Source organism: Neolamprologus multifasciatus, chromosome 12 (genome assembly GCF_963576455.1).
Source record: "Neolamprologus multifasciatus chromosome 12, fNeoMul1.2, whole genome shotgun sequence".
In the NCBI taxonomy this organism is placed as follows: Eukaryota; Metazoa; Chordata; class Actinopteri; order Cichliformes; family Cichlidae; genus Neolamprologus; species Neolamprologus multifasciatus.
In genome coordinates this window covers 402,311-414,435 of record NC_140450.1, presented here as the reverse complement: position 1 = coordinate 414,435, position 12,125 = coordinate 402,311, and the positions used below count along the sequence as shown (strand labels likewise).

The 12,125-nt window shown below is 44.4% G+C and overlaps 1 protein-coding gene across 7 annotated transcripts in view; it reads right to left on the bottom strand.

Annotated features, from left to right (window-relative positions):
- The window catches only part of LOC146506027 (uncharacterized), a 12,342-nt gene extending 1,087 nt beyond the window's left edge, over positions 1-11,255 (bottom strand). The window contains exons 1-8 of one of the 7 annotated variants that reach the window (XM_085180392.1): positions 10,403-11,255; positions 3,392-3,472; positions 2,337-2,384; positions 2,206-2,238; positions 1,760-1,807; positions 1,629-1,661; positions 1,106-1,153; positions 975-1,007 (exon numbers count right to left, since the gene is read on the bottom strand). In XM_085180392.1, coding sequence (XP_085036518.1) covers positions 975-1,007; positions 1,106-1,153; positions 1,629-1,661; positions 1,760-1,807; positions 2,206-2,238; positions 2,337-2,384; positions 3,392-3,472; positions 10,403-10,934 — 856 coding nt within the window. In that variant the 5' untranslated portion in view covers positions 10,935-11,255. The remainder of the gene's footprint in view (positions 1-974; positions 1,008-1,105; positions 1,154-1,628; positions 1,662-1,759; positions 1,808-2,205; positions 2,239-2,336; positions 2,385-3,391; positions 3,473-10,402) is intronic. The other 6 variants (XM_085180393.1, XM_085180394.1, XM_085180396.1 and 3 more) reach the window with 6 other exon arrangements.
- Between the last annotated feature and the right edge of the window lie 870 nt (positions 11,256-12,125).

Sequence of the window (12,125 nt, the reverse complement as noted above, 5' to 3'; positions counted from 1 at the left end):
TGTCATACTCAGCAAAACAAGATGACTCACATGAAACCTCTTTCTCATTTGATAAAAACCGTGAAACATGGGAGATTAAAAAACATTTGAGTCAGAAATAACTCGTGCAAAAAAATATTAGTTTAAAGATGTACACATTTACAGAATCACCAACACTGACAATAAACTCTCATATTGTCTCTTAAAATAAAAATAAAAAGATTTCAATCAAAAGGTGATCTAACATGCCAATGTAGTTTTCATATATGGTTTAAAAAGCAAGATAAGCAGTTTCCCATCTTTGTTTTCGAATAGTTATGAACATTTGAACTGTTAATCAGGCTTTTGAAGATGATTAATGGTAAGTATTAATATGCAATATTAGTATTTAAGCTGAGTTTACTGGAGCTTTAAGTGAGCCAACTTTCAAGTCGATGTGTACTGTAAACCTATGCAGACAGATCAGTATTTAAGGCTTTACTCTCACCATCCACTGGAGCACAACTTGGGCGTCATCAAGATATTACAAAATAGAGCAAAGACACAGCGGCCAGGGAAGCACAAGAACATGACATCAAGAAGGCCCCGAGTAAATGAGGTTATCCCAGCTGGACTTTTGTCAAACCTGGGAAGGCACCTAAAGAACGCTCCAGCCAATCCAGGAGCGAAGAAGGACAAGAACAGCTGATACGGATTTTCTTAAAAGATAACGTCTCTGTGGCTTTCAAATCCCAAAACTGAAATAAGAACCAAAATAAGAAAAGTATTCTAATGTTGAACCTGAGAAGAAAATTCCTCATGCCAACTTTAAGGTCATACTGGATATTAGTCATGAACTATGCAATGTTTGTAAAATTCTGGCATGTCATATTGACCAAACTTTCATATCAGATCTTTTCAAACACTGTTACAGAGATAACCATTTGCTAGTCTGTTGTTCAAAGAATCTGTTCAAAGGTGTCTTGATATTTTAAAATATTTTATTCTTGTGGTACCTCGTGATGTGCCTTCTCCAGCCGAGTCCACATCTGTAAATAGAAAAGTAAAACAAAAATATCACAAACAACATGAGTGGCTTGGTAATCATGGAAGAGCCATCAATATGCAGGGTGGTGGATAGTTATACCGTTTGAGGTGTTTGGAGGTTCCTCTACAGGTGGCATAGTACTCCTCCCTATAGTACAAGGAGTATTTTAGCTCAATATAGCAGTCACATTTTCTGTTCCTGTTTAGACTTTCCTTTAACACGAAAATAATTTTCACTAACAAGGAGAGAGGCACCCATAAATACAAGTAATCCTCAGGTCCATAGCTCAGTCCTAAAATGACTGAAGAAGTTTAAAGTTACATTGACCATTTCTTCAGCTGGCATATCAGTGAATTGTCATGATATATCTGCAGTACCAGTTAAAACTTTGGACACACCTGTTTATTCATTCTGAATTTGAATAAGCATTGTGTCTTTTCAAAGTAATCTTAACTGCATTTCCCAAAACTAGAAAGCATTTTACTAGAAATAAAACATAAAAGCCATCCACACAGATGAAAGACATCAAAAAGCTTGTCAAACACTGTTACAGAGATAACCATTTGCTAGTCTGTTGTTCAAAGATGTCTTGATATTTTAAAATATTTTATTCTTGTGGTACCTTGTGATGTGCCTTCTCCAGCCGAGTCCACATCTATAAATAGATAAGTAAAACAAAAATATCACAAACAACACGAGTGGCTTGGTAATTATGGAAGAGCCATCAATATGTAGGGTGATGGATAGTTATACCGTTTGAGGTGTTTGGAGGTTCCTCTACAGGTGGCATAGTACTCCTCCCTGTAGTACAATGAGTATTTTAGCTTAATATAGCAGTCACATTTTCTGTTCCTGTTTAGACTTTCCTTTAACACGACAATGATTTTCACTAACAAGGAGAGAGGCACCCATAAATACAAGTAATCCTCAGGTCCATAGCTCAGTCCTAAAATGACTGAGGAAGTTTAAAGTTACATTGACCATTTGTTCAGCTGGCATATCAGTGAATTGTCATGATATATCTGCAGTACCAGTTAAAACTTTGGACACACCTATTTTACTAGAAATAAAACATAAAAGCCATCCACACAGATGAAAGACATCAAAAAGCTTGTCAAACACTGTTACAGAGATAACCATTTGCTAGTCTGTTGTTCAAAGATGTCTTGATATTTTAAAATATTTTATTCTTGTGGTACCTTGTGATGTGCCTTCTCCAGCCGAGTCCACATCTGTAAATAGAAAAGTAAAACAAAAATATCACAAACAATATGAGTGGCTTGGTAATCATGGAAGAGCCATCAATATGTAGGGTGATGGATAGTTATACCGTTTGAGGTGTTTGAAGGTTCCTCTACAGGTGGCATAGTACTCCTCCCTATAGTACAAGGAGTATTTTAGCTCAATATAGCAGTCACATTTTCTGTTCCTGTTTAGACTTTCCTTTAACAAGACAATGATTTTCACTAACAAGGAGAGAGGCATCCATAAATACAAGTAATCCTCAGGTCCATAGCTCAGTCCTAAAATGACTGAGGTCGCCAGTCTCCCACAGGACTAACACAGAGAAAAACAACTATATGCAATCACATTCACATCAATGGGCAATTTAGAGTGACCAATTAACCTAACCCCAGTTTCTTTGGACTGTGCGAGGAAGCTGAAGTATGCCGAGAGAACCCACGCAAACATGGAGAAAACAACTCCATGTTTGCGGACCCTGGACCGATGAACTCAGGACCGTCTTGCTGTGAGGCAACAGTGCTAACCACTATGCTAACGTCCCGCCTTATCGACTGGGCAGCCAAGTCCAATAAGTGCACTTGCTGGGGTTAGGATAAGCGGAAGAGATGTTCTCGGCATACCTTGTAAAAATGTAAACACAATACTCCAACAGTCCAGTTATAAGACAATCATCATCAGTGAGCACACTGTAGGAAGTGGGTAATACTGTCAGAGGTCCCTGGAGGTACCTCAACAAATTGCCTAGTTCCCTTTTCTGTAGTTGAATAGTGTAGCTCAATATTAATGCTCTGTTGCGTTGTGGTTGATTCATTTACACACATCTCTGGCTAGATATCTGTAGCATCACAACACAAAACTATCAATGTAAGTACTATTACATTTTTTGTACTGATCTGGTTAGACCTTTCTTTAGTGACATTATTTGACAGACATCAATCTTTATGACTATGTCAAGAATAGCTTAAGCAGTGTATTAACCTCAGCCCAAAACAAATTAAGACATTTTCAATACTTAAGACTTACAGTGCACATATAATCCTTACTACTACCTTTTAAATAACTGTGTATACCTGAAACATCTCACAATATTGCATTCAACTGAATACTACATAAATATGAGTTGTTTGTTGGTGCATTTACCCATTTTTGTTTGTGCTGGTGGGTATTCTTTGTCAGCCTCGCCGTCTTCACTCTCACCAGAGTCTGTCAAGTCTAGGTTATCTGACAAAAAAATATGTTAAGCAGCATCTTGATGCATTCTCAATCATCCAGGTAAGTAAATCTCCAAGAGTTGATTCTGTTCATCTGGACATAGCGTTTTGTGGGAAAAACGTTTCGTCACTCATCCAAGTGACTTCTTCAGTCTCAGCTTACTGCAGGTTTCCCCAATCTTATAAACAGTACATTTGCATAATGACTGAAACCAGCCCACTGAAGGAACAATGGGCTGGGAGGTCAGTTCCTTAATCTTAATTATGCAAATTCTCATGACCATTGATCAACAACCACTGACCAAAACCCACTGATCAAAGACCACTGATCAATAGCCATGAGTACCATACACAGAGAGTTGGGGAATGGCTGCAATCACAGCACTGTAAGATGGCCTTAGGCCCCCTCCTTGATTATGAATCGAGGCATTCTGAATGCATCAAGACGTTTTAACCCACTTTGGCAAGGACGGCCTGAAGCTTGTACGTCAGTATGAGCAAACAGCACGTAAGATGGTGGATTACAGGAACCACCTGAGATTCAGCCTCAGATGCAGACAAAACCGGATTACTCCTAAAAGTCTGCAAATGAGCTCTTCGTTAAAGGCTTCCGGGCAACAAAAATCCTCCAGAAGGCACAGCATCAGTTGCTTAATGAACGGGTGAGGCAAACAAATTTTACCATGGACATGCTAAAATCTCAAGAGGAGCGGATCCAACAGAGACTGACAATGCTTCTAGATGAGAATACTCTTAAAAAGGTGTTTGACTTTACTGAGAAGGCTCGTCTAGCACAGCACAAGAAGTCTAAGACCAGGCAACAAAGGAAGTTTGACTTACTTGTTGTACGTCGGAAACCACGGCAAAATACGGAGAGTGTCCTCAGTGACCAGAAGAGACAAGGATGCGACACAGAGGATGTGGACAAGTGGGTGAAGAATTTGTCTGACAGACAGCTCACCGAAACAGAGAAAAACATCCTTGTTCAAGGGCTGAATTTTGCTGTCACACCGGGACAAATCCCGCTAGTGGAGCTGATCACAGCCACAGAAACAGCAATTCGTAACAACAATATTGCAGAAATGGAAGCATAGCAACTACAGACGAAAGTTTTGGCCTGTCTCAGCAATGCAAAGCCCCCAGCATCCAAAATCACCATGGAGAGGAAGGTGCTCCACCTGGAGACTCTGTTGTCCTGCTGGGAGACTTCAATGCTCACGTGGGTAACGACAGCAAGACTTGGAGGGGCGTGATTGGGAGGAACGGCCTCCCTGATCTGAACCCGAGCGGTGTTTTGTTATTGGACTTCTGTGCAAATCACAGTTTGGCCATAACAAACACCTTGTTCGAACATAAGAGTGTCCACAAGTGCACGTGGCACCAGGACGCTCTAGGCCGCAGATCAATGATTGATTTTGTAATCGTATCACCAGACCTGCGAACATATGTTCTGGACACTCAGGTAAAGAGAGGGGCTGAGCTGTCAACTGATCACCACCTGGTGGTGAGTTGGATCAGGTGGCAGGAGAGGACGCTGGACAGAACCGGTGCACCTAAACGCTAGGGGTGCAACGATACTCGTATCGATATTGAACCGTTTGATACAGTGCTTTCGGTTCGGTACGCATATGTATCGAACAATACAACATTTTTAATTTATTTTATCAACTTCCCTTCTGACGATGCTGTCTGTGTTGAGCGCTCAGTGGATCTGCGCTCGACAGTGCAGCCTAGGCGGAGTAGTCGAACGCAGATTCACTGAGCGCAGGGCAAGCTAGCGAGACAGAAGCTAAGCTCGTTGCAACATGGCAAATTGAACCTCCCCCACCCTCATTCAGATCTGGCGTTTGGAACTATTTTGGTTTTCATGTGAAGTATGACCCTGAAGGTAAGCGCGTCATGGATTAAAGTAAAACAGTATGTTGGATGTGCCAGCAATGCTCAATTACATGGGTGGGAACTAGTGTGTTAGCGCAGTTAGCTCGTTGTGTTGGCCGTCCAGCCCCACGCACAAGGCAATCCGCAGTAGCTCGTTAACGGAGGTGTTGTGTCGTTAACCTCATTTCAGATTAACGCTGACAGCACTAGTGGGAACACAACGAATATGACTGCACATTTACTCCGACATCATCCTAGTGCAAAGACAAGTGGAAGCAGACAAAAACAACAAGCACGCATGCTACAAACTTTACCCAAGTCATTTAGACAGCCGTTAGCACATGATTCTCCTTATGGGGACCTGATATATTTAATATGGTGCTGAGAATATAGCCCAGAAGAAGCGTATAGTATAGCTTTTATTTTGGAAAGAGCCATTTCTCTGTAATAAACTCTCTTTTCCAAAGATGAGTGATTCCTCAATCAGATACAGGGCTCGCAAAATATATGTCAATGCTTTTGCATTCTTTCGGAAATGTAGCTGGGTAATTATGTCATTGGCATCGGTGAGCCACTGTCAATATGTGACATATTGAAATTGCGTTTGAATTTGCGCTTGTTTTTTGCTTTCACTTTGCAATCGTGCGAACTGCGTATAGAGAGCGACAGCACTGATTGGTGAGTGATGATAATTTGCGCACCAATTCCTCTGACATCTTATCAATCGTTAGCTTACTATGCAAACATGACAAGTGAAATCTCCCGCAGCAAGCTTAAACATGTGAGAGGTTGATCGCGCAGAGAATCGCTGAGCGTTATGTGAGTGCCTGTGTAAAAGCAGCAGGATATATATTTTAGTTCTGCTGAGCCAAATAAGACAGGTCAGCGTGAAGAAGTGACAGCCAAACAAAGCTTACCACAAAACGGAAAAGTTATGACAAATCAGACTATAAGGCAAAAAGAAAGTGCAGCTTTATGGTTTCATGGACAAAAGAATTTCTGTGGCTGCAATATGACGAGCTAAATAACCAGGGCTGCACATAAGTGGTCCGCAGGTGCGCATTCGCTGTCAAAATAAAAAACGCGCACAAGATAAGAAGTTGCAACGCGTGTTTGCGTACATAGGATTTTCTGGAGGAGGACAGACATTTGTTTAGAACTCTTAAAGATGTTGAAGAAGCAAAATCCTTTAAGCAATTACTTTGGTGTTCCTTCACCTCCAAAGAAATGGAGTCTGAACCACAAAAGAAGCGCGTATTCTCAGAAAAGTGGTTGCAGGAGGTGAGCTGGCTTCAAACAAATGATGAACGCACAGAGATGCGGTGCAGAATGTGCCGTGAAAATTTAATAAATGACAAATTAATAAAAAGGCATGAACATTTTTTTTGTATCGAAAAAATATCGAACCGTGACACCAAAGTATCGAACTGAACCGAACCGTGAATTTTGTGTATCGTTGCACCCCTACTAAACGCGTAGTGAGGGTGTGCTGGGAATGTCTAGCAGAGGCCCCAGTCCGCAAGATCTTCAACGCACACCTCCGGCAGAGCTTCAACAGCATTCCGAGGGAGACTGGGGACATTGAGTCCGAATGGACCATGATCAGCGTCTCCATTGCCGAAGCTGCTGCATTGAGCTGCGGCCGCAAGGTGGTTGGTGCCTGCCGTGGTGGTAATCACCTAACCAAATGGTGCACACCAGAGGTGAAAGGAGCCACCAGGCTGAAGAAGGAGTCCTATCAGGCTTGGTTAGCCTGTGGGACTCCGGAGGCAGTCGACAGGTATCGACAGGCCAAGCGGAATGCGGCTCGGGCAGTGGCTGAAGCAAAAACTCGGGTGTGGGAGGAGTTCGGGGAGGCCATGGAAAAAGACTTTCGGACTGCCTCGAAGAGATTCTGGCAAATCGTCAGGCGTCTCAGGAGGGGAATGCGGTGCTCTACCTGCGCTGTGTATAGTGCTGGCAGAGCGCTGCTGACGTCGACTGAGAAAATTGTCAGGCGGTGGAAGGAATACTTCGAGGACATCCTTAATCCCACTGACACGTCTTCCGAGGAGGAAGCAGAGTCTGGGGATGAGGGGAATGACCTACCAATTTCCGGCGGCGAGGTCACTGAGGCAGTTAAACAACTCCTTGGTGGCAAAGCCCCTGGTGTTGATGTGGTCCGCCCCGAGTTCCTGAAGGCTCTGGACGTTGTAGGGCTGTCCTGGTTGACACGCCTCTACAATGTTGCGTGGAGATCAGGGGCAGTACCCCTGGACTGGCAGACCGGGGTGGTGGTCCCCATCTTTAAGAAGGGAGACCGGAGGGTGTGTTCCAACTACAGGGGGCTCACACTCCTCAGCCTCCCTAGGAAAGTCTATGCCAGGGTGCTGGAAAGGAGAGTTCGTCTGCTAGTCGAACCTCGGACACAGGAGGAACAATGCGGTTTTCGTCCTGGTCGCAGAACACTGGACCAGCTCTTTATCCTCTCAAGGATACTTGAGGGTGCATGGGAGTTTGCCCAACCAGTCTACATGTGTTTTGTGGACTTGGAGAAGGCATTCGACCGTGTCCCTCAGGGTGTCCTGTGGGAGGTGTTGCGGGAGTATGGTGTATCAGGCCGATTATTACGGGCCATTCGATCCCTATACAACCGTTGCCAGAGCTTGGTTCGCGTTGCCGGCAGTAAGTCGGACTCGTTCCCGGTGGGTGATGGGCTCCGCCAGGGCTGCCCTTTGTCACCGGTTTTGTTCATAATTCTTATGGACAGGATTTCTAGGCGCAGCCAAGAAGTGGAGGGCTTTCACTTTGGTGGCCTCAGAATCTCAAGTCTGCTTTTTGCGGATGATGTGGTTCTGTTGGCTTCATCGGGTGAGGGCCTCCAGCTCGCAATGGAACGGTTCGCAGCCGAGGGTGAAGCAGCGGGAATGAGGATCAGCACCTCCAAATCTGAGGCCATGGTTCTCAGCCGGAAAAGGGTGGAGTGCCCACTCCGGGTCGGGGATGAGTTCCTGCCCCAAGTGGAGGAGTTCAAGTATCTCGGGGTCTTGTTCACGAGTGATGGGAGAAGGGAGCCGGAGATTGACAGACGGATTGGGGCTGCGGCTGCAGTGATGCGGACGCTTCACCGGTCCGTCGTGGTGAAGAGGGTGACCGAAAGAACGAGATTGCGGACACAAGCAGCAGAAATGAGCTTCCTCCGAAGGGTGGCTGGCCTCTCCCTCAGATATAGGGTGAGAAGTTCGGCCATCCGGGAGGGGCTCAGAGTAGAGCCGCTGCTGCTCCACATTGAAAGGAGCCAGCTGAGGTGGTACGGGCATCTGACAAGGATGCCTCCTGGGCGCCTCCTGGGCGCCTCCTGGGCGAGGTGTTCCGGGCATGTCCCACCGGGAGGAGGCCCCGGGGCAGGCCAGGACACGCTGGAGAGATTATATCTCTCGGCTGGCCTGGGGACGCCTTGGTGTTCCCCCGGATAAGCTGGAGGAGGTGGCTGGGGAGAGGGAGGTCTGGGCCTCTGCTTAGGCTGCTGCCCCTGCGACCCGGCCTCGGATAAAGCGGATGAAGATGGATGGATGGACGGGTGAGAGATGTCATTACGGAGGCAGATGAAACCATGGTCTTGTACGACGTTACATCTTTCTTCACTTGCATCCCAGTCACGGAAGCATTGAAGGTAGTCCGTAAGAGATTATGACACCAACCTCAGCAACAGGACCACTCTCAGCATCGACCAAGTGTGTTTGCTTTTGGAACTGTGTCTTCATTCCACCTACTTCACATACAAGGGTCAGTTCTACAGGCAGAAACATGGGTGTGCCATGGGCTCCCCAGTTTCACCCATCGTGGCCAATTTGTACATGGAAGAAGTGGAAAAGAGGGCTTTGCTATCCTACCCTGGAACACCACCAATCCATTGGTTCAGGTATGTGGATGACACCTGGGTGAAAATCAAATCTCAGGACGTACCACAATTCACGGATCACATTAACTCTGTGGACCGACACATGAAATTCACCAGGGAGGCTATGAAAAGTGGCAGGTTAGCTTTCTTAGACTGAGATTTCCATCAGTAATGGGGGACATCTAAAAGCTGACGTGTACCGTAAACCTACACATACGGATCAGTATTTAAGGTTTGACTCTCATCATCCACTGGAGCACAAACTGGGTGTCATTAGGAGCGAACACCATCCCCACTGACACAGCGGCCAAGGAGGCAGAAGAACATCACATCAGGAAGGCCCTGAGTAAATGTGGTTATCCCAGCTGGACTTTTGTCAAAGCTGGGACGGCTCCTAAAGAAAGCTCCAGCCGATCCAGGAGAGACGGACAACTGCTGCCCAAACGAAAACCTGTAGTGATCCCATATGTGTCAGGAGTATCGGAGCAGTTGAGACGCATTTTATCTAAACACTGGGTCTCTGTGGCTTTCAAACCCCAAAACACTGTGCCAAAAACTAGTCCACCCCAAGGATCGGGTCCCCCGACACAAACAGAGTAAAATAGTGTACGCTGTTAAGTGCCAGGAGGATTGCCAGGATTTATACATCGGGGAAACCAAACAACCTCTGGCGAAGCGCATGGCACAACACAGAAGAGCTCTCTGTGAATGGTATTCATGGCCATTGATCAGTGGTCTTTGATCAGTGGGTTTTGGTCAGTGGTTGCTGATCAATGGTCGTGAGAATTTGCATAATTAAGATTAAGGACTGACCTCCAAGCCCATTGTTCCTTCAGTGGGCTGGTTTCAGTCATTATGCAAATGTACTGTTTATAAGATTGAAACCTGCAGTCAGCTGAGACTGAAGAAGTCACTTGGATGAGTGACGAAACATTTCTCCCACAAAACACTATGTCCAGATGAACAGAATCAACTTCAGCTATGTCCAGATGAACAGAATCAACTTCAGCTATGTCCAGATGAACAGAATCAACTTTTTGGAGATGTTAAACAGCAGGTACAAACATTCCTTGTTTCTCTTAACAGCTTTAATGTAAAAGTAAGGTTATTAAATATATTGTGTTAAGAACACTCAAAAGCTTAAAAACTAGACACCTTAAAATACTATCTACTTAGAAATACCTTCAATTTCAATCTCTTCCAATGTTTTGCCTTGGAGATTTCCAAGGGTCCCTTTCTCCATGGCAAGTAGTAGTTTTGATATTTTTGCCAGCTGGGTTGTAGCCTCTGGAAGTCTGTAAAATTCTCTGTGGACACGGATATCATGGCCTAGAAAGTCAGCAACTTGGTCAAGCTCGTGATTTTTTAGGTTCAAGACGTGTGACAAAGTTGCAACATGCTTGCGTAGCTGTGTTGACCTAAGGAGTTCAGGACTTTGTGCACCACAGTCATTTGCATAAATCCTGAGACAGTCCTGTCCTCTGTAAGGAGTCAAACAGTTGGGTCTTGCAAAGAGGAAGGGGTTTTCTTCCGGGACTCCACACTCTAGTCTTCTGCTTATGAGCTGCGTTAGGGCTTCAACCATGTCTGGTGATAACAGTACAGCAACCTGCTCATCAACTTCAAAGGAGGACGATGCCATGGGCACAGCAGCTTGAGAACGGTCAGGGTGCTCTGAAACCTTGTGCAAGCAAACACAAAAGTACATTAACATCCATTCAACACAGATATGTTGAGACTATACAATACAGTTATGAAGGTACACTGGTTATTGACATAAATGAGGTAAATGTAATGAAGTAATATTGAGTGAAAATTAATTCTCCAGTGTGAACCAACATGACTCTCGGCAGTATCCACACACAGTCCTCATAATAATGTACCTGAAAGCTTCATACACTGCAGGGTCTCTGTTACACACAGACTTGAGAGCCCATCTTTCAATAGACTTACGCATCCAAAACACACACAGTCCTCATAATGTAGGTATCTTACATTAACCAACACTATAGGACTTGTGTCTAACACCCTCACTATCAACATCCACACAACTCGGCTGTGTTCTTGTTGCAATAATAACACCACCAGAAAATTAGTCACCTGCTCATCAACTTCAAAGGAGGACGATGCCATGGGCACAGCAGCTTGAGAACGGTCAGGGTGCTCCGAAACCTTGTGCAAGCAAACACAAAAGTACATTAACATTCATTCAACACAGATACGTTGAGACTATACAATACAATTATGAAGGTACACTGGTTATTGACATAAATGAGGTAAATGTAATGAATTAATATTGAGTGAAAATTAATTCTCCAGTGTGAACCAACATGACACTCGGCAGTATCCACACACAGTCCTCATAATGTAGGTATCTTACATTAACCAACACTATAGGACTTGTGTCTAACACCCTCACTATCAACATCCAAACAACTCGGCTGTGTTCTTGTTGCAATAATAACACCACCAGAAAATTAGTCACCTGCTCATCAACTTCAAAGGAGGACGATGCCATGGGCACAGCAGCTTGAGAACGGTCAGGGTGCTCTGAAACCTTGTGCAAGCAAACACAAAAGTACATTAACATCCATTCAACACAGATACGTTGAGACTATACAATACAATTATGAAGGTACACTGGTTATTGACATAAATGAGGTAAATGTAATGAATTAATATTGAGTGAAAATTAATTCTCCAGTGTGAACCAACATGACACTCGGCAGTATCCACACACAGTCCTCATAATGTAGGTATCTTACATTAACCAACACTATAGGACTTGTGTCTAACACCCTCACTATCAACATCCACAAAACTCGGCTGTGTTCTTGTTGCAATAATAACAACACCAGAAAATTAGTCACCTGCTCATCAACTTCAAAGGAGGACGATGCCATGG